At 53.3% G+C, this 23,267-nt stretch overlaps 1 protein-coding gene across 1 annotated transcript in view; it reads right to left on the reverse strand.

Moving 5' to 3' along the window:
• LOC306918980 (AP-3 complex subunit beta-1-like) overlaps window positions 1-23,267 on the reverse strand; it is a gene marked incomplete at its 3' end in the record, with an annotated part of 146,027 nt that overhangs the window by 104,945 nt on the left and 17,815 nt on the right. Inside the window, exons 2-5 of the mRNA XM_079531816.1 lie at window positions 17,355-17,430; window positions 14,298-14,372; window positions 13,826-13,921; window positions 1,558-1,718 (exon numbers count right to left, since the gene is read on the reverse strand). Of these exons, the coding sequence (XP_079387942.1) occupies window positions 1,558-1,718; window positions 13,826-13,921; window positions 14,298-14,372; window positions 17,355-17,430 (408 nt within the window). The remainder of the gene's footprint in view (window positions 1-1,557; window positions 1,719-13,825; window positions 13,922-14,297; window positions 14,373-17,354; window positions 17,431-23,267) is intronic.

Consider the following 23,267-nt stretch of genomic DNA (forward strand, 5'->3'; position numbering starts at 1 on the left):
ACACATGAGACAGTAGAGAGTAGGAGGGTCTGAACACATGAGACAATAGAGAGTAGGAGGGTCTGAACACATGAGACAGTGGAGAGTAGGAGGGTCTGAACACATGACAGTGGGAAGACCCTTCCCTCATGCCACAGCTCAAATGTCAGTAAAGATAACAATGTGACAGAAAACAGCTTCTCATAGTTTAGTTTCCCATGGGTGTTTTGATCTCCTTAAATGTATAACTTGGTGTATTCCGTGTGTATTCGTACCCTACAAACCCTCCCGCGCACTCAGATCAGCCAACGCAGGGAAGCTGGAAGTACCTTCACTAAAAACGGCGGGACAACGCTCCACACGTCCCAAACTCTTCTCCCTTCTGGCTCCAAAACTATGGAATTAACTTCCCATCTCAGTCAGAACTGCAGCCTCACTCCCAACCTTCCGCCGTAGTCTGAAAACCCACCTCTTCAGACTCCACCATGGCCCGTAGCACTTGCCCTAGCCCCTTAGATAGCACTTTATGTAGACTTAGATAGTATTTTAAATATAGCACTTTATGTAGACTTAGATAGTATTTTATACAGACTTATATCATGTTATGTAGACAGCACTAGAATTGCATTGTATGTAGTCATAGCACTTTATAGTACACATGTATAATATAGTATAGTTTACATAGATACTCCACTGTTACGTTCTTAGCTTACGCATGTTTCATGATAACTACTTTTTATGTATGTGATGTATTGCCATGCTTTTTGTTATTGCTTAATGTAAATCGCTATGGATCATATGCTAAATGCCTAAATTGTAATTCCAAATTTGGAGGGGGCCGAGGTCTTAGTTACCTGTATAGGTATTTAGTTAACTGTAGAGGTCTTAGTTACCTGTAGAGGTCTTAGTTACCTGTAGAGGTCTTAGTTATCTGTAGGTCTTAGTTACCTGTAGAGGTCTTAGTTACCTGTAGAGGTCTTAGTTACCTGTAGAGGTCTTAGTTATCTGTAGGTCTTAGTTACCTGTAGAGGTCTTAGTTACCTGTAGAGGTCTTAGTTATCTGTAGGTCTTAGTTACCTGTAGAGGTCTTAGTTACCTGTAGGTCTTAGTTACCTGTAGAGGTCTTAGTTATCTGTAGGTCTTAGTTACCTGTAGAGGTCTTAGTTACCTGTAGAGGTCTTAGTTACCTGTAGAGGTCTTAGTTATCTGTAGGTCTTAGTTACCTGTAGAGGTCTTAGTTACCTGTAGAGGTCTTAGTTACCTGTAGAGGTCTTAGTTATCTGTAGGTCTTTAGTTACCTGTAGAGGTCTTAGTTATCTGTAGGTCTTAGTTACCTGTAGAGGTCTTAGTTATCTGTAGGTCTTAGTTACCTGTAGAGGTCTTAGTTATCTGTAGGTCTTAGTTACCTGTAGAGGTCTTAGTTATCTGTAGGTCTTAGTTACCTGTAGAGGTCTTAGTTATCTGTAGGTCTTAGTTACCTGTAGAGGTCTTTAGTTACCTGTAGAGGTCTTTAGTTACCTGTAGAGTTTCTGGATGGCGTGGGCCGAGGTCTTAGTTACCTGTAGAGGTCTTAGTTACCTGTAGAGTTTCTGGATGGCGTGGGCCGAGGTCTTGCGGACGTAGGGAGACATGTCGCTGGCCGCCTCCTTGATGGCCAGCATCATGATGGGGACGATGATGGGAACCCTGATGCTGGACAGGACCCTCAGAGCGCTGGCCCGGATCAGCTGGTTGGGGTCCTGAAGGACACGGAACAATGAGCTGCTCAGGACGGGGAAGACCTTTAGGTGTTTCTAAGCATTATGTTACCCATTCAGGACGGGGAAGACCCATTAGGTGTTTCTAAGCATTATGTTACCCATTCAGGACGGGGAAGACCCATTAGGTGTTTCTAAGCATTATGTTACCGATTCAGGACGGGGAAGACCCATTAGGTGTTTCTAAGCATTATGTTACCCATTCAGGACGGGGAAGACCCATTAGGTGTTTCTAAGCATTATGTTACCCATTCAGGACGGGAAAGACCCATTAGGTGTTTCTAAGCATTATGTTACCCATTCAGGACGGGGAAGACCCATTAGGTGTTTCTAAGCATTATGTTACCCATTCAGGACGGGGAAGACCCATTAGGTGTTTCTAAGCATTATGTTACCGATTCAGGACGGGGAAGACCCATTAGGTGTTTCTAAGCATTATGTTACCCATTCAGGATGGGGAAGACCTTTAGGTGTTTCTAAGCATTATGTTACCCATTCAGGACGGGGAAGACCCATTAGGTGTTTCTAAGCATTATGTTACCCATTCAGGACGGGGAAGACCCATTAGGTGTTTCTAAGCATTGTGTTACCCATTCAGGACGGGGAAGACCCATTAGGTGTTTCTAAGCATTATGTTACCCATTCAGGACGGGGAAGACCCTTTAGGTGTTTCTAAGCATTATGTTACCCATTCAGGACGGGGAAGACCTTTAGGTGTTTCTAAGCATTATGTTACCCATTCAGGACGGGGAAGACCCATTAGGTGTTTCTAAGAATTGTGTTATACTTTAGCTATTGAAAAATAGCAGATCTACAAGCTTGTAGCGCGGCACCGAGTGCCACGCTACGAGCTTGTAGATCTGCTAATTTTTGAAAAACCGTGAAAGCGTGGCTCAAATCTTTTAATATTATATTCTTTCAGAGCGTTCTTAACTACAATCTTTGCTTCTGGGGGAGTGGGGGGTCCCTGGAACAACATATTTTCTGATGGGGCTCGGCGACCAATTACAGATAATTCTGGGGGTTCTTGACATGAAAACGTCTGAGAACGACTGACAGAAACATGGGGTTTTGTCAGAAAACTGTCAGGATTTAGAAGACATTTAGTAGAATCTGGTCTCAGTCATAATGGGTTAAACCATTAACCCTCTTATGGCCAAGCCTAATTAACAGTGGGTTAAAACATTAACCCTCTTATGGCCAAGCCTAATTAACAGTGGGTTAAAACATTAACCCTCTTATGGCCAAGCCTAATTAACAGTGGATTGTCTGCCTGCACTATTCATATGTTTAATTTGTCATTTTAATGCCAATAGAAAAGTCCGTGATATACACACTCCATCTCATTCTCACACGGCAATCCTATAGTATTATACCCAGTCCTGATGGTGGCGGTAACGTCACCATCATGCCGATTTTTACCAAATAGAGCGAATCTGGCGATGTCACTTCCAGTTTAAGGAATCACAACATCCAGGACTAGTTTGGACTGGTGCAGCACTTATCAGATGTCCGGAACGCTAAGCGATCATTGTTTATTTTAATATCTAAGTGAAATTAAGCTCTAATCAAGCCCAAAATATTGCATTCTATGCAGCGATGCATGCGCAATCACACACGTGCGTGATCGACCATGCACGCGCGGGATTTCGTCCGGTTTTAGGTAGATTACATCGCCAAACAAGCTAATAGTTGCTACGCGTTCATATTTTGGGTGAACGTGAACTGAACGCACTGTATTTCTGCTTGACCAACGTCATTGTGAACGCGTTCATTTCTCACTTATTTTCTCATGTTCAACTTCGTTCAAGAGTCGAGTGTTTCCATACAGCCTTCGAGGCGAAATCCCTGGCGCTAAAACACACCCTAAACATGCCTTAATATCTAGCGGAAACCCAACCAGTAAGTCCTTATCCCACCTTAAACCCCACCAGTAAGTCCTTATCCCACCTTAAACCCAACCAGTAAGTCCTTATCCCACCTTAAACCCCACCAGTAAGTCCTTATCCCACCTTAAACCCCACCAGTAAGTCCTTATCCCACCTTAAACCCCACCAGTAAGTCCTCATCCCACCTTAAACCCCACCAGTAAGTCCTTATCCCACCTTAAACCCCACCAGTAAGTCCTTATCCCACCTTAAACCCCACCAGTAAGTCCTTATCCCACCTTAAACCCCACCAGTAAGTCTCCCACACAAAACTAATCTTTCTCAGCCGTAGTACAATTTCACTGGACAGACAGACAGACAGACAGAACATCCCGACTCCCGACCCAAACACTGAGGAAACTCACTCAAATAGCTTCCAATAGCTTGTTATTTTTGCGTGGAGGAGGTATGTGTCCATATCGCCTCGAACGGCCAACAGAACACATCTCCCTCCCACAGACTAGTGAACGGCCAACATAACACATCTCCCCCCCACAGACTAGTGAACGGCCAACAGAACACATCTCCCCCCACAGACTAGTGAACGGCCAACATAACACATCTCCCCCCACATACTAGTGAACGGCCAACAGAACACATCTCCCCCCCAGACTAGTGAACGGCCAACAGAACACATCTCCCCCCCACATACTAGTGAACGGCCAACAGAACACATCTCCCCCCACAGACTAGTGAACGACCAACAGAACACATATCCCCCCACAGACTAGTGAACGGCCAACAGAACACATCTCCCCCCACAGACTAGTGAACGGCCAACAGAACACATCTCCCTCCCACAGACTAGTGAACGACCAGCAGAACACATCTCCCTCCCACAGACTTGTGAACGGCCAACAGAACACATCTCCCCCCCACAGACTAGTGAACGGCCAACAGAACACATCTCCCTCCCCTCACAGACTAGTGAACGGCCAACAGAACACATCTCCCTCCCACAAACTAGTGAACGGCCAACAGAACACATCTCCCTCCCCCCACAGACTAGTGAACGGCCAACAGAACACATCTCCCTCCCCCACAGACAAGTGAACGGCCAACAGAACACATCTCCCACAGACTAGTGAACGGCCAACAGAACACATCTCCCTCCCACAGACTAGTGAACGGCCAACAGAACACATATCCCCCCACAGACTAGTGAACGGCCAACAGAACACATCTCCCACAGACTAGTGAACGGCCAACAGAACACATCTCCCTCCCACAGACTAGTGAACGGCCAACAGAACACATATCCCCCCACAGACTAGTGAACGGCCAACAGAACACATCTCCCTCCCACAGACTAGTGAACGGCCAACAGAACACATATCCCCCCACAGACTAGTGAACGGCCAACAGAACACATCTCCCTCCCCCCACAGACTAGTGAACGGCCAACAGAACACATCTCCCTCCCACAGACTAGTGAACGGCCAACAGAACACATCTCCCTCCCACAGACTAGTGAACGGCCAGCAGAACACATCTCCCCCTCACAGACTAGTGAATGGTCAGCAGAACACATCTCCCCCCACAGACTAGTGAACGGCCAACATAACACATCTCCCCCCACATACTAGTGAACGGCCAACAGAACACATCTCCCCCCCAGACTAGTGAACGGCCAACAGAACACATCTCCCCCCCACATACTAGTGAACGGCCAACAGAACACATCTCCCCCCACGGACTAGTGAACGACCAACAGAACACATCTCCCCCCACAGACTAGTGAATGGCCAACAGAACACATCTCCCCCCACAGACTAGTGAACAGCCAACAGAACACATCTCCCTCCCACAGACTAGTGAACGACCAGCAGAACACATCTCCCTCCCACAGACTAGTGAACGGCCAACAGAACACATCTCCCCCCCACAGACTAGTGAACGGCCAATAGAACACATCTCCCTCCCCTCACAGACTAGTGAACGGCCAACAGAACACATCTCCCTCCCACAAACTAGTGAACGGCCAACAGAACACATCTCCCTCCCCCCACAGACTAGTGAACGGCCAACAGAACACATCTCCCTCCCCCCACAGACTAGTGAACGGCCAACAGAACACATCTCCCACAGACTAGTGAACGGCCAACAGAACACATCTCCCTCCCACAGACTAGTGAACGGCCAACATAACACATCTCCCCCCCACAGACTAGTGAACGGCCAACAGAACGCATCTCCCTCCCCCCACAGACTAGTGAACGGCCAACAGAACACATCTCCCTCCCACAGACTAGTGAACTGCCAACAGAACACATCTCCCTCCCACAGACTAGTGAACGGCCAGCAGAACACATCTCCCCCCCACAGACTAGTGAATGGTCAGCAGAACACATCTCCCACAGACTAGTGAACGGCCAACAGAACACATCTCCCTCCCACAGACTAGTGAACGGCCAACAGAACACATCTCCCCCCACAGACTAGTGAACGGCCAACAGAACACATCTCCCCCCACATACTTGTGAACGGCCAACAGAACACATCTCCCCCCCACAGACTAGTGAACGGCCAACAGAACACATAACCCCCCAACAGACTAGTGAACGGCCAACAGAACACATCTCCCTCCCACAGATTAGTGAACGGCCAACAACACATCTCCCCCCACAGACTAGTGAACGGCCAACAGAACACATATCCCTCCCACAGACTAGTGAACGGCCAACAGAACACATCTCCCCCCCACAGACTAGTGAACGGCCAACAGAACACATCTCCCCCCACAGACTAGTGAACGGCCAACAGAACACATCTCCCCCCACAGACTAGTGAACGACCAACAGAACACATCTCCCCCCCACAGACTAGTGAACGGCCAACAGAACACATCTCCCCCCACAGACTAGTGAACGGCCAACAGAACACATCTCACCCCCACAGACTAGTGAACGGCCAACAGAACACATATCCCCCCCCACATACTTGTGAACGGCCAGCAGAACACATCTCCCTCCCACAGACTAGTGAACGGCCAACAGAACACATCTCCCTCCCACAGACTAGTGAACGGCCAACAGAACACATCTCCCCCCCACAGACTAGTGAACGGCCAACAGAACACATCTCCCCCCCACAGACTAGTGAACGGCCAACAGAACACATATCCCCCCACAGACTAGTGAACGGCCAACATAACACATCTCCCCCCACATACTAGTGAACGGCCAACAGAACACATCTCCCCCCCAGACTAGTGAACGGCCAACAGAACACATCTCCCCCCCACATACTAGTGAACGGCCAACAGAACACATCTCCCCCCACAGACTAGTGAACGACCAACATAACACATCTCCCCCCAAAGACTAGTGAACGGCCAACAGAACACATCTCCCCCCACAGACTAGTGAACGGCCAAACAGAACACATCTCCCTCCCACAGACTAGTGAACGACCAGCAGAACACATCTCCCTCCCACAGACTAGTGAACGGCCAACAGAACACATCTCCCCCCACAGACTAGTGAACGGCCAACAGAACACATCTCCCTCCCCCACATACTAGTGAACGGCCAACAGAACACATCTCCCTCCCACAAACTAGTGAACGGCCAACAGAACACATCTCCCTCCCCCCACAGACTAGTGAACGGCCAACAGAACACATCTCCCCCCACAGACTAGTGAATGGTCAGCAGAACACATCTCCCACAGACTAGTGAACGGCCAACAGAACACATCTCCCTCCCACAGACTAGTGAACGGCCAACAGAACACATATCCCCCCACAGACTAGTGAACGGCCAACAGAACACATCTCCCTCCCCCCACAGACTAGTGAACGGCCAACAGAACACATCTCCCTCACACAGACTAGTGAACTGCCAACAGAACACATCTCCCTCCCACAGACTAGTGAACGGCCAGCAGAACACATCTCCCCCCACAGACTAGTGAATGGTCAGCAGAACACATCTCCCGCAGACTAGTGAACGGCCAACAGAACACATCTCCCTCCCACAGACTAGTGAACGGCCAACAGAACACATCTCCCCCCACAGACTAGTGAACGGCCAACAGAACACATCTCCCCCCCACATACTTGTGAACGGCCAACAGAACACATCTCCCCCCCACAGACTAGTGAACGGCCAACAGAACACATCTCCCTCCCACAGACTAGTGAACGGCCAACAGAACACATCTCCCTCCCACAGACTAGTGAACGACCAGCAGAACACATCTCCCCCCACAGACTAGTGAACGGCCAACAGAACACATCTCCCTCCCACAGACTAGTGAACGACCAACAGAACACATCTCCCCCCCACATACTAGTGAACGGCCAGCAGAACACATCTCCCTCCCACAGACTAGTGAACGGCCAACAGAACACATCTCACTCCCACAGACTAGTGAACGGCCAACAGAACACATCTCCCTCCCACAGACTAGTGAACGACCAACAGAACACATCTCCCTCCCACAGACTAGTGAACGGCCAACAGAACACATCTCCCACAGACTAGTGAACGGCCAACAGAACACATCTCCCTCCCACAGACTAGTGAACGACCAACAGAACACATCTCCCCCCCACATACTAGTGAACGGCGAGCAGAACACATCTCCCTCCCACAGACTAGTGAACGGCCAACAGAACACATCTCCCACAGACTAGTGAACGGCCAACAGAACACATCTCCCTCCCACAGACTAGTGAACGACCAACAGAACACATCTCCCTCCCACAGACTAGTGAACGGCCAACAGAACACATCTCCCCCCCACATACTAGTGAACGGCCAACAGAACATATCTCCCCCCACAGACTAGTGAACGACCAACAGAACACATCTCCCCCCACAGACTAGTGAACGGCCAACAGAACACATCTCCCCCCACAGACTAGTGAACGGCCAACAGAACACATCTCCCTCCCACAGACTAGTGAACGACCAGCAGAACACATCTCCCTCCCACAGACTAGTGAACGGCCAACAGAACACATCTCCCCCCAACAGACTAGTGAACGGCCAACAGAACACATCTCCCTCCCACAGACTAGTGAACGGCCAACAGAACACATCTCCCTCCCACAGACTAGTGAACGACCAACAGAACACATCTCCCTCCCACAGACTAGTGAACGGCCAACAGAACACATCTCCCACAGACTAGTGAACGGCCAACAGAACACATCTCCCTCCCACAGACTAGTGAACGACCAACAGAACACATCTCCCCCCCACATACTAGTGAACGGCCAACAGAACACATCTCCCTCCCACAGACTAGTGAACGACCAACAGAACACATCTCCCTCCCACAGACTAGTGAACGGCCAACAGAACACATCTCCCTCCCACAGACTAGTGAACGGCCAACAGAACACATCTCACTCCCACAGACTAGTGAACGGCCAACAGAACACATCTCCCTCCCACAGACTAGTGAACGACCAACAGAACACATCTCCCTCCCACAGACTAGTGAACGGCCAACAGAACACATCTCCCACAGACTAGTGAACGGCCAACAGAACACATCTCCCTCCCACAGACTAGTGAACGACCAACAGAACACATCTCCCCCCCACATACTAGTGAACGGCGAGCAGAACACATCTCCCTCCCACAGACTAGTGAACGGCCAACAGAACACATCTCCCACAGACTAGTGAACGGCCAACAGAACACATCTCCCTCCCACAGACTAGTGAACGACCAACAGAACACATCTCCCTCCCACAGACTAGTGAACGGCCAACAGAACACATCTCCCTCCTACAGACTAGTGAACGGCCAACAGAACACATCTCCCTCCCACAGACTAGTGAACGGCCAACAGAACACATCTCCCCCCCACATACTAGTGAACGGCCAACAGAACATATCTCCCCCCACAGACTAGTGAACGACCAACAGAACACATCTCCCCCCACAGACTAGTGAACGGCCAACAGAACACATCTCCCCCCACAGACTAGTGAACGGCCAACAGAACACATCTCCCTCCCACAGACTAGTGAACGACCAGCAGAACACATCTCCCTCCCACAGACTAGTGAACGGCCAACAGAACACATCTCCCCCCAACAGACTAGTGAACGGCCAACAGAACACATCTCCCTCCCCCCACAGACTAGTGAACGGCCAACAGAACACATCTCCCTCCCACAAACTAGTGAACGGCAAACAGAACACATCTCCCTCCCCCCACAGACTAGTGAACGGCCAACAGAACACATCTCCCCCCACAGACTAGTGAATGGTCAGCAGAACACATCTCCCACAGACTAGTGAACGGCCAACAGAACACATCTCCCTCCCACAGACTAGTGAACGGCCAACAGAACACATATCCCCCCACAGACTAGTGAACGGCCAACAGAACACATCTCCCTCCCCCCACAGACTAGTGAACGGCCAACAGAACACATCTCCCTCCCACAGACTAGTGAACTGCCAACAGAACACATCTCCCTCCCACAGACTAGTGAACGGCCAGCAGAACACATCTCCCACAGACTAGTGAACGGCCAACAGAACACATCTCCCACAGACTAGTGAACGGCCAACAGAACACATCTCCCTCCCACAGACTAGTGAACGACCAACAGAACACATCTCCCACAGACTAGTGAACGGCCAACAGAACACATCTCCCTCCCACAGACTAGTGAACGGCCAACAGAACACATCTCCCTCCCACAGACTAGTGAACGGCCAACAGAACACATCTCCCTCCCACAGACTAGTGAACGACCAGCAGAACACATCTCCCCCCACAGACTAGTGAACGGCCAACAGAACACATCTCCCCCCACAGACTAGTGAACGGCCAACAGAACACATCTCCCTCCCACAGACTAGTGAACGGCCAACAACACATCTCCCTCCCACAGACTAGTGAACGGCCAACAGAACACATCTCCCTCCCACAGACTAGTGAACGGCCAACAGAACACATCTCCCCCCCACAGACTAGTGAACGGCCAACAGAACACATCTCCCCCCACAGACTAGTGAACGACCAACAGAACACATCTCCCTCCCACAGACTAGTGAACGGCCAACAGAACACATCTCCCACAGACTAGTGAACGGCCAACAGAACACATCTCCCTCCCACAGACTAGTGAACGGCCAACAGAACACATCTCCCTCCTACAGACTAGTGAACGGCCAACAGAACACATCTCCCTCCTACAGACTAGTGAACGGCCAACAGAACACATCTCCCCCCACAGACTAGTGAACGGCCAACAGAACACATCTCCCCCCACAGACTAGTGAACGACCAACAGAACACATCTCCCCCCCACAGACTAGTGAACGGCCAACAGAACACATCTCCCTCCCACAGACTAGTGAACGGCCAACAGAACATCTCCCTCCTACAGACTAGTGAACGGCCAACAGAACACATCTCCCTCCTACAGACTAGTGAACGACCAACAGAACACATCTCTCCCCACAGACTAGTGAACGGCCAACAGAACACATCTCCCACAGACTAGTGAACGGCCAACAGAACACATCTCCCTCCCCCCACAGACTAGTGAACGGCCAACAGAACACATCTCCCCCCACAGACTAGTGAACGACCAACAGAACACATCTCCCCCCACAGACTAGTGAACGGCCAGCAGAACACATCTCCCACAGACTAGTGAACGGCCAACAGAACACATCTCCCCCCCACAGACTAGTGAACGGCCAACAGAACACATCTCCCCCCACAGACTAGTGAACGACCAACAGAACACATCTCCCTCCCACAGACTAGTGAACGGCCAACAACACATCTCCCGCCCACAGACTAGTGAACGGCCAACAGAACACATCTCCCCCCACAGACTAGTGAACGACCAACAGAACACATCTCCCTCCCACAGACTAGTGAACGGCCAACAGAACACATCTCCCCCCACAGACTAGTGAACGACCAACAGAACACATCTCCCTCCCACAGACTAGTGAACGGCCAACAACACATCTCCCCCCCACAGACTAGTGAACGGCCAACAGAACGCATCTCCCTCCCACAGGCTAGTGAACGGCCAACAGAACACATCTCCCTCCCACAGACTAGTGAACGGCCAACAGAACACATCTCCCCCCACAGACTAGTGAACGGCCAGCAGAACACATCTCCCCCCACAGACTAGTGAACGGCCAACAGAACACATCTCCCTCCCACAGACTAGTGAACGGCCAACAGAACACATCTCCCACAGACTAGTGAACGGCCAGCAGAACACATCTCCCACAGACTAGTGAACGGCCAACAGAACACATCTCCCACAGACTAGTGAACGGCCAACAGAACACATCTCCCTCCTACAGACTAGTGAACGGCCAGCAGAACACATCTCCCCCCACAGACTAGTGAACGGCCAACAGAACACATCTCCCCCCACAGACTAGTGAACGGCCAACAGAACACATCTCCCCCCACAGACTAGTGAACGGCCAACATAACACATCTCCCTCCCACAGACTAGTGAACGGCCAGCAGAACACATCTCCCCCCACAGACTAGTGAACGGCCAACAGAACACATCTCCCTCCCAGACTAGTGAACGGCCAACAGAACACATATCCCTTCCAGACTAGTGAACGGCCAACAGAACACATCTCCCCCCACAGACTAGTGAACGGCCAACAGAACACATCTCCCTCCCAGACTAGTGAACGGCCAACAGAACACATCTCCCCCCACAGACTAGTGAACGGCAACAGAACACATCTCCCCCCCACAGACTAGTGAACGACCAGCAGAACACATCTCCCTCCCACAGACTAGTGAACGACCAGCAGAACACATCTCCCTCCCACAGACTAGTGAACGGCCAACATAACACATCTCCCCCCCAAAGACTAGTGAACGACCAGCAGAACACATCTCCCTCCCACAGACTAGTGAACGGCCAACAGAACACATCTCCCTCCTACAGACTAGTGAACGACCAGCAGAACACATCTCCCACAGACTAGTGAACGGCCAACAGAACACATATCCCTCCTACAGACTAGTGAACGACCAGCAGAACACATCTCCCACAGACTAGTGAACGACCAACAGAACACATCTCCCCCCCACAGACTAGTGAACGACCAGCAGAACACATCTCCCCCCCACAGACTAGTGAACGACCAGCAGAACACATCTCCCACAGACTAGTGAACGACCAACAGAACACATCTCCCCCCCACAGACTAGTGAACGACCAGCAGAACACATCTCCCCCCACAGACTAGTGAACGGCCAACAGAACACATCTCCCCCCACATACTAGTGAACGGCCAACAGAACACATCTCCCACAGACTAGTGAACGGCCAACAGAACACATCTCCCTCCTACAGACTAGTGAACGACCAGCAGAACACATCTCCCCCCACAGACTAGTGAACGACCAGCAGAACACATCTCCCCCCACAGACTAGTGAACGACCAGCAGAACACATCTCCCCCCACAGACTAGTGAACGGCCAACAGAACACATCTCCCTCCTACAGACTAGTGAACGACCAGCAGAACACATCTCCCCCCCACAGACTAGTGAACGACCAGCAGAACACATCTCCCTCCTACAGACTAGTGAACGACCAGCAGAACACATCTCCCCCCACAGACTAGTGAACGGCCAGCAGAACACATCTCCCCCCACAGACTAGTGAACGGCCAACAGAACACATCTCCCCCCACAGACTAGTGAACGGCCAGCAGAACACATCTCCCCCCACAGACTAGTGAACGGCCAACAGAACACATCTCCCTCCTACAGACTAGTGAACGACCAGCAGAACACATCTCCCCCCCACAGACTAGTGAACGACCAGCAGAACACATCTCCCTCCTACAGACTAGTGAACGGCCAACAGAACACATCTCCCCCCACAGACTAGTGAACGACCAGCAGAACACATCTCCCACAGACTAGTGAGTGAAGCGCCGTAATGCATGATTTATCCTTCGTCGTACAAAGTGTCCTGTGTTGAAGATAGCTGATCTACAAGCTCACAACGCGTCGCGGACGAGACGCGGTGTGAGCTTGCAGATCAGCTATCTTCAACACGCGGAGATATGCAGGCTGTGAGAACAGAGAACATTCAGGAACTTTTGCCTTCACGATAAAAGCAGCTTTCACAGGTGTGCCCATACAAGCCAAGGGATGGGGGGGTGGTAAGGTTACCTTCAGGGCTCTCTGGAAGGTGCTGATGGAAAGCAGAGCCAGATCTTGTTGCTCCTCTGCGTACCTGACCAGGTAGACATAGACCAGCTTCTTCAGCTGAACACACACACACACACACACACACACACACACACACACACACACACACACACACACACACACACACACACACACACACACACACACACACACACACACACACACACACACACACACACACACACACACACACACACACCTTTAAATTAAACGTTAAAAACATGACCAAATATGACTCTCTGGGTGATAACACGCACGCACGCACGCACGCACGCACGCACGCACGCACGCACGCACATTTCAGCTTCTTTTGCTGAAACATATACACTAATACACCAGCCTCTTTAGCAGATCTACACGCTCACAGCGCATGGCACCTGCAAGGTGCTGTGAGCTTGTAGATCTGCTATCAGGCCATGCTGACGTGCCGTACCTCAATGTTCTTGCTGGCGACATTCTTCACCACAGCTGGGAACAACTCAGATGAATTCTTGCCTTTGGCGATCAGCTGTACGTGAAAAAACACAATAAAAAGATGATCCAGACGAATTCCACCTTAAAGGACAACTTTTGTTTTTTTTCAACCAAGGTTCATGTTTTAGGTTGTTATTAGAACCTTGGTTATTAGAGGTTATTATAGGTTGTTATTAGAACCTTGGTTATTAGAGGTTATTATAGGTTGTTATTAGAACCTTGGTTATTAGAGGTTATTATAGGTTGTTATTAGAACCTTGGTTATTAGAGGTTATTATAGGTTGTTATTAGAACCTTGGTTATTAGAGGTTATTATAGGTTGTTATTAGAACCTTGGTTATTAGAGGTTATTAGTTGGTTATTAGAACCTTGGTTATTAGAGGTTATTATAGGTTGTTATTAGAACCTTGGTTATTAGAGGTTATTATAGGTTGTTATTAGAACCTTGGTTATTAGAGGTTATTAGTTGGTTATTAGAACCTTGGTTATTAGAGGTTATTAGTTGGTTATTAGAACCTTGGTTATTAGAGGTTATTATAGGTCGTTATTAGAACCTTGGTTATTAGAGGTTATTAGTTGGTTATTAGAACCTTGGTTATTAGAGGTTATTATAGGTTGTTATTAGAACCTTGGTTATTAGAGGTTATTATAGGTTGTTATTAGAACCTTGGTTATTAGAGGTTATCATAGGTCGTTATTAGAACCTTGGTTATTAGAGGTTATTAGTTGGTTATTAGAACCTTGGTTATTAGAGGTTATCATAGGTCGTTATTAGAACCTTGGTTATTAGAGGTTATTAGTTGGTTATTAGAACCTTGGTTATTAGAGGTTATTAGTTGGTTATTAGAACCTTGGTTATTAGAACCTTGGTTATTAGAGGTTATTAGAGGTTATTAGAGGTTATTAGAGGTTATTAGGGATAATCTTTGGGGTCCTTGACATGAAATAGTTTAAGAACCACTCACAGAAAACTGTCGTGATTTTAGAAGAAATTAATTTGTAGAATCTGACCTCAAAGGGCTCAAATCACAGTGTGTGGACTTTGTACTAGGGTAGAAATGAGCCCTTTGCTGCCCCCCGGTGTTGAACTAATGTCATGGCACCAGTAGCAAAGTATCTCTGCCGTCTGGAAGAATTTAAATCCACCTAAATGTTCATTGTTCTGGAAATTAAATAATAATAATAATTAAAAAATAAAAAACCAGCAAAACGTTTTACTATAAACACATGAAGGGTGTTCTATAGAGCCCTGGTAGGGGGCGGGACTGGGCCCTGGTAGGGGACGGGACTGGGCCCTGGTAGGGGACGGGACTGGGCCCTGGTAGGGGACGGGACTGGGCCCTGGTAGGGGGCGGGACTGGGCCCTGGTAGGGGGCGGGACTGGGCCCTGGTAGGGGACGGGACTGGGCCCTGGTAGGGGACGGGACTGGGCCCTGGTAGGGGACGGGACTGGGCCCTGGTAGGGGACGGGACTGGGCCCTGGTAGGGGACGGGACTGGGCCCTGGTAGGGGACGGGACTGGGCCCTGGTAGGGGGCGGGACTGGGCCCTGGTAGGGGGCGGGACTGGGCCCTGGTAGGGGACGGGACTGGGCCCTGGTAGGGGACGGGACTGGGCCCTGGTAGGGGACGGGACTGGGCCCTGGTAGGGGGCGGGACTGGGCCCTGGTAGGGGACGGGACTGGGCCCTGGTAGGGGACGGGACTGGGCCCTGGTAGGGGGCGGGACTGGGCCCTGGTAGGGGACGGGACTGGGCCCTGGTAGGGGACGGGACTGGGCCCTGGTAGGGGACGGGACTGGGCCCTGGTAGGGGACGGGACTGGGCCCTGGTAGGGGACGGGACTGGGCCCTGGTAGGGGACGGGACTGGGCCCTGGTAGGGGACGGGACTGGGCCCTGGTAGGGGACGGGACTGGGCCCTGGTAGGGGGCGGGACTGGGCCCTGGTAGGGGGCGGGACTGGGCCCTGGTAGGGGACGGGACTGGGCCCTGGTAGGGGACGGGACTGGGCCCTGGTAGGGGGCGGGACTGGGCCCTGGTAGGGGACGGGACTGGGCCCTGGTAGGGGACGGGACTGGGCCCTGGTAGGGGACGGGACTGGGCCCTGGTAGGGGGCGGGACTGGGCCCTGGTAGGGGGCGGGACTGGGCCCTGGTAGGGGACGGGACTGGGCCCTGGTAGGGGACGGGACTGGGCCCTGGTAGGGGGCGGGACTGGGCCCTGGTAGGGGACGGGACTGGGCCCTGGTAGGGGACGGGACTGGGCCCTGGTAGGGGACGGGACTGGGCCCTGGTAGGGGACGGGACTGGGCCCTGGTAGGGGACGGGACTGGGCCCTGGTAGGGGACGGGACTGGGCCCTGGTAGGGGACGGGACTGGGCCCTGGTAGGGGGCGGGACTGGGCCCTGGTAGGGGGCGGGACTGGGCCCTGGTAGGGGACGGGACTGGGCCCTGGTAGGGGACGGGACTGGGCCCTGGTAGGGGACGGGACTGGGCCCTGGTAGGGGACGGGACTGGGCCCTGGTAGGGGACGGGACTGGGCCCTGGTAGGGGACGGGACTGGGCCCTGGTAGGGGGCGGGACTGGGCCCTGGTAGGGGGCGGGACTGGGCCCTGGTAGGGGGCGGGACTGGGCCCTGGTAGGGGACGGGACTGGGCCCTGGTAGGGGACGGGACTGGGCCCTGGTAGGGGGCGGGACTGGGCCCTGGTAGGGGACGGGACTGGGCCCTGGTAGGGGACGGGACTGGGCCCTGGCAGGGGGCGGGACTGGGCCCTGGTAGGGGGCGGGACTGGGCCCTGGTAGGGGGCGGGACTGGGCCCTGGTAGGGGACGGGACTGGGCCCTGGTAGGGGGCGGGACTGGGCCCTGGTAGGGGACGGGACTGGGCCCTGGTAGGGGGCGGGACTGGGCCCTGGTAGGGGACGGGACTGGGCCCTGGTAGGGGGCGGGACTGGGCCCTGGTAGGGGACGGGACTGGGCTCAACTCACCTCAACAATCCTCTATAGTTTAACATCAACTCACCCCAACAATCCTCTTCATGGCCTCCAGTTTCAGCGACTCCTTGTTACTCTCCAACATCTGCTTCAGGTCATCATTCCTGGGAAAATTAAATTAAAAATATTATTGTATATTTATTATTTGTATGTGATTTCATCTGTTTAAGGTCATCATTCCTGAGGACAGAAAAGTAAATATTATTGTATATTTGCCCACAGGAATGCACCCAGGGTGCCGGCCCGATTCCGGCGAGCCGCCCCACGTCCGAAACGGTACAGAAATGAGAGAGTTACCATTTGGGGGTCTCTGGGGGTCCCCGGGGGGGTCCCTGGAACATCCAGACCCGCAGAAACACGCCCAGGGGGCCGGCCCGATTCCGGCGAGCCGCCCCACGTCCCTCTACTGTACCCTCTACTGTACTGTCACTGTACTGGCACACCCAAAATCATCACATATACAGTTAATATGTGCGTGTGTGTTTGTGTGTGTGTGTTAGGTTGCGCAATGGTGGTGAAAAACAACCATGTTATTTTCATGCTCATACCCACCCAGCCACACACATAGCTCCGTAAGGGAGTAGCCTCGGAAACCCAGATGTTTTTATTTCAAGGGAGAAAAAAAAGTCTGGGTCCGAGTCCACTTCAAATTGGCATAGAGTAGCGAATCACTCTCTGCTGATTTCTGATCGTCTGCACCTTTGTTAAATTGACGCACACCCGTACACACACACACACTCCTCTCTCTCTCTCTGTCGCTCTAAGTAATTAGTCTCATGTCCAGCAGCTGCGCACAGTTTCTCCCGGCGGATCCTGCCGGGAGCTGCCTACGCCATAGAAAGGATCCTGCCGGGAGCTGCCTACGCCATAGAAAGGATCCTGCCGGGAGCTGCCTACGCCATAGAAAGGATCCTGCCGGGAGCTGCCTACGCCATAGAAAGGATCCTGCCGGGAGCTGCCTACGCCATAGAAAGGATCCTGCCGGGAGCTGCCTACGCCATAGAGGGAGCTGCCTACGCCATAGAGGGAGCTGCCTACGCCATAGAGCTGCCTACGCCATAGAGCTGCCTACGCCATAGAGGGAGCTGCATACGCCATAGAGCTGCCTACGCCATAGAGCTGCCTACGCCATAGAGCTGCCTACGCCATAGAGCTGCCTACGCCATAGAGGGAGCTGCCTACGCCATAGAGGGAGCTGCCTACGCCATAGAGGGAGCTGCATACGCCATAGAGCTGCCTACGCCATAGAGCTGCCTACGCCATAGAGCTGCCTACGCCATAGAGGGAGCTGCCTACGCCATAGAGCTGCCTACGCCATAGAGCTGCCTACGCCATAGAGCTGCCTACGCCATAGAGCTGCCTACGCCATAGAGCTGCCTACGCCATAGAGGGAGCTGCCTACGCCATAGAGCTGCCTACGCCATAGAGCTGCCTACGCCATAGAGCTGCCTACGCCATAGAGCTGCCTACGCCATAGAGCTGCCTACGCCATAGAGGGAGCTGCATACGCCATAGAGCTGCCTACGCCATAGAGCTGCCTACGCCATAGAGGGAGCTGCCTACGCCATAGAGCTGCCTACGCCATAGAGGGAGCTGCCTACGCCATAGAGGGAGCTGCCTACGCCATAGAGGGAGCTGCATACGCCATAGAGCTGCCTACGCCATAGAGCTGCCTACGCCATAGAGGGAGCTGCCTATGGGGAGCTGCCTACGCCATAGAGCTGCCTACGCCATAGAGCTGCCTACGCCATAGAGGGAGCTGCCTATGGGGAGCTGCCTACGCCATAGAGCTGCCTACGCCATAGAGGGAGCTGCCTACGCCATAGAGGGAGCTGCCTATGGGGAGCTGCCTATGGGGAGCTGCCTACGCCATAGAGCTGCCTACGCCATAGAGCTGCCTACGCCATAGAGGGAGCTGCCTACGCCATAGAGCTGCCTACGCCATAGAGGGAGCTGCCTACGCCATAGAGGGAGCTGCCTACGCCATAGAGGGAGCTGCCTACGCCATAGAGGGAGCTGCCTACGCCATAGAGGGAGCTGCATACGCCATAGAGCTGCCTACGCCATAGAGCTGCCTACGCCATAGAGGGAGCTGCATACGCCATAGAGCTGCCTACGCCATAGAGCTGCCTACGCCATAGAGGGAGCTGCCTACGCCATAGAGGGAGCTGCCTACGCCATAGAGGGAGCTGCCTACGCCATAGAGGGAGCTGCCTACGCCATAGAGGGAGCTGCATACGCCATAGAGCTGCCTACGCCATAGAGCTGCCTACGCCATAGAGGGAGCTGCATACGCCATAGAGCTGCCTACGCCATAGAGCTGCCTACGCCATAGAGGGAGCTGCCTACGCCATAGAGGGGAGCTGCCTACGCCATAGAGGGAGCTGCCTACGCCATAGAGGGAGCTGCCTATGGGGAGCTGCCTATGGGGAGCTGCCTACGCCATAGAGCTGCCTATGGGGAGCTGCCTACGCCATAGAGCTGCCTATGGGGAGCTGCCTACGCCATAGAGCTGCCTATGGGGAGCTGCCTATGCCATAGAGCTGCCTATGCCATAGAGCTGCCTATGGGGAGCTGCCTATGGGGAGCTGCCTATGCCATAGAGCTGCCTATGCCATAGAGCTGCCTATGGGGAGCTGCCTATGGGGAGCTGCCTATGCCATAGAGCTGCCTATGGGGAGCTGCCTATGGGGAGCTGCCTATGGGGAGCTGCCTATGGGGAGCTGCCTATGGGGAGCTGCCTACGCCATAGAGGGAGCTGCCTATGGGGAGCTGCCTATGGGGAGCTGCCTATGGGGAGCTGCCTACGCCATAGAGCTGCCTATGGGGAGCTGCCTATGGGGAGCTGCCTATGGGGAGCTGCCTATGGGGAGCTGCCTATGGGGAGCTGCCTACGCCATAGAGGGAGCTGCCTATGGGGAGCTGCCTATGGGGAGCTGCCTATGGGGAGCTGCCTATGGGGAGCTGCCTACGCCATAGAGCTGCCTATGGGGAGCTGCCTACGCCATAGAGCTGCCTATGGGGAGCTGCCTACGCCATAGAGCTGCCTATGGGGAGCTGCCTATGGGGAGCTGCCTACGCCATAGAGCTGCCTATGGGGAGCTGCCTATGGGGAGCTGCCTATGGGGAGCTGCCTACGCCATAGAGCTGCCTATGGGGAGCTGCCTATGGGGAGCTGCCTACGCCATAGAGCTGCCTATGCCATAGAGCTGCCTATGGGGAGCTGCCTACGCCATAGAGCTGCCTATGGGGAGCTGCCTATGGGGAGCTGCCTATGGGGAGCTGCCTACGCCATAGAGCTGCCTATGGGGAGCTGCCTATGGGGAGCTGCCTACGCCATAGAGCTGCCTATGCCATAGAGCTGCCTATGCCATAGAGCTGCCTATGGGGAGCTGCCTATGGGGAGCTGCCTATGCCATAGAGCTGCCTATGGGGAGCTGCCTATGCCATAGAGCTGCCTATGCCATAGAGCTGCCTATGGGGAGCTGCCTATGCCATAGAGCTGCCTATGCCATAGAGCTGCCTATGGGGAGCTGCCTATGCCATAGAGCTGCCTATGGGGAGCTGCCTATGGGGAGCTGCCTATGCCATAGAGCTGCCTATGGGGAGCTGCCTATGGGGAGCTGCCTATGCCATAGAGCTGCCTATGGGGAGCTGCCTATGCCATAGAGCTGCCTATGCCATAGAGCTGCCTATGGGGAGCTGCCTATGCCATAGAGCTGCCTATGCCATAGAGCTGCCTATGGGGAGCTGCCTACGCCATAGAGCTGCCTATGCCATAGAGCTGCCTATGGGGAGCTGCCTATGGGGAGCTGCCTATGCCATAGAGCTGCCTATGCCATAGAGCTGCCTATGGGGAGCTGCCTACGCCATAGAGCTGCCTATGCCATAGAGCTGCCTATGGGGAGCTGCCTATGCCATAGAGCTGCCTATGCCATAGAGCTGCCTATGGGGAGCTGCCTACGCCATAGAGCTGCCTATGCCATAGAGCTGCCTATGGGGAGCTGCCTATGGGGAGCTGCCTATGCCATAGAGCTGCCTACGCCATAGAGCTGCCTATGCCATAGAGCTGCCTATGGGGAGCTGCCTATGCCATAGAGCTGCCTATGCCATAGAGCTGCCTATGGGGAGCTGCCTATGCCATAGAGCTGCCTATGCCATAGAGCTGCCTATGGGGAGCTGCCTATGCCATAGAGCTGCCTATGGGGAGCTGCCTATGCCATAGAGCTGCCTATGCCATAGAGCTGCCTATGGGGAGCTGCCTATGGGGAGCTGCCTACGCCATAGAGCTGCCTATGGGGAGCTGCCTACGCCATAGAGCTGCCTATGGGGAGCTGCCTATGCCATAGAGCTGCCTATGGGGAGCTGCCTATGCCATAGAGCTGCCTATGCCATAGAGCTGCCTATGGGGAGCTGCCTATGCCATAGAGCTGCCTATGGGGAGCTGCCTTGGGGAGCTGCCTATGCCATAGAGCTGCCTATGGGGAGCTGCCTATGTCATAGAGCTGCCTATGGGGAGCTGCCTATGGGGAGCTGCCTATGCCATAGAGCTGCCTATGCCATAGAGCTGCCTATGGGGAGCTGCCTATGCCATAGAGCTGCCTATGCCATAGAGCTGCCTATGGGGAGCTGCCTATGCCATAGAGCTGCCTATGGGGAGCTGCCTATGCCATAGAGCTGCCTATGGGGAGCTGCCTATGCCATAGAGCTGCCTATGCCATAGAGCTGCCTATGCCATAGAGCTGCCTATGGGGAGCTGCCTATGCCATAGAGCTGCCTATGCCATAGAGCTGCCTATGGGGAGCTGCCTATGCCATAGAGCTGCCTATGGGGAGCTGCCTATGCCATAGAGCTGCCTATGGGGAGCTGCCTATGCCATAGAGCTGCCTATGCCATAGAGCTGCCTATGGGGAGCTGCCTATGGGGAGCTGCCTACGCCATAGAGCTGCCTATGCCATAGAGCTGCCTATGCCATAGAGCTGCCTATGGGGAGCTGCCTATGGGGAGCTGCCTATGCCATAGAGCTGCCTATGGGGAGCTGCCTACGCCATAGAGCTGCCTATGGGGAGCTGCCTATGGGGAGCTGCCTATGCCATAGAGCTGCCTATGGGGAGCTGCCTACGCCATAGAGCTGCCTATGGGGAGCTGCCTATGCCATAGAGCTGCCTATGGGGAGCTGCCTATGCCATAGAGCTGCCTATGGGGAGCTGCCTATGCCATAGAGCTGCCTATGCCATAGAGCTGCCTATGGGGAGCTGCCTATGGGGAGCTGCCTATGGGGAGCTGCCTATGGGGAGCTGCCTATGGGGAGCTGCCTACGCCATAGAGCTGCCTATGGGGAGCTGCCTACGCCATAGAGCTGCCTATGGGGAGCTGCCTATGGGGAGCTGCCTATGGGGAGCTGCCTACGCCATAGAGCTGCCTATGGGGAGCTGCCTATGGGGAGCTGCCTACGCCATAGAGCTGCCTATGGGGAGCTGCCTACGCCATAGAGCTGCCTATGGGGAGCTGCCTATGGGGAGCTGCCTACGCCATAGAGCTGCCTATGGGGAGCTGCCTACGCCATAGAGCTGCCTATGGGGAGCTGCCTACGCCATAGAGCTGCCTATGGGGAGCTGCCTACGCCATAGAGCTGCCTATGGGGAGCTGCCTATGGGGAGCTGCCTATGGGGAGCTGCCTATGGGGAGCTGCCTACGCCATAGAGCTGCCTATGGGGAGCTGCCTATGGGGAGCTGCCTACGCCATAGAAAGCAGAGGTGAGTTCCAGGCTAGTAAGGGAGTGGTTGCACCACTCAAAATTATATATTTTTTTAATATAATAATTTATTTATATGTGATGATTTCATCTGGTTTGAGGTGGTGCAACCACTCCAAGGAACAGCAATGTCCCTATGTCCGTCCCTATCTCTCCTAATGGTACCAACATCTATACAGCAATAC

The sequence above is a fragment of the Electrona antarctica genome (genome assembly GCF_951216825.1).
Source record: "Electrona antarctica genome assembly, contig: scaffold_330, whole genome shotgun sequence".
Classification (NCBI taxonomy): Eukaryota; Metazoa; Chordata; class Actinopteri; order Myctophiformes; family Myctophidae; genus Electrona; species Electrona antarctica.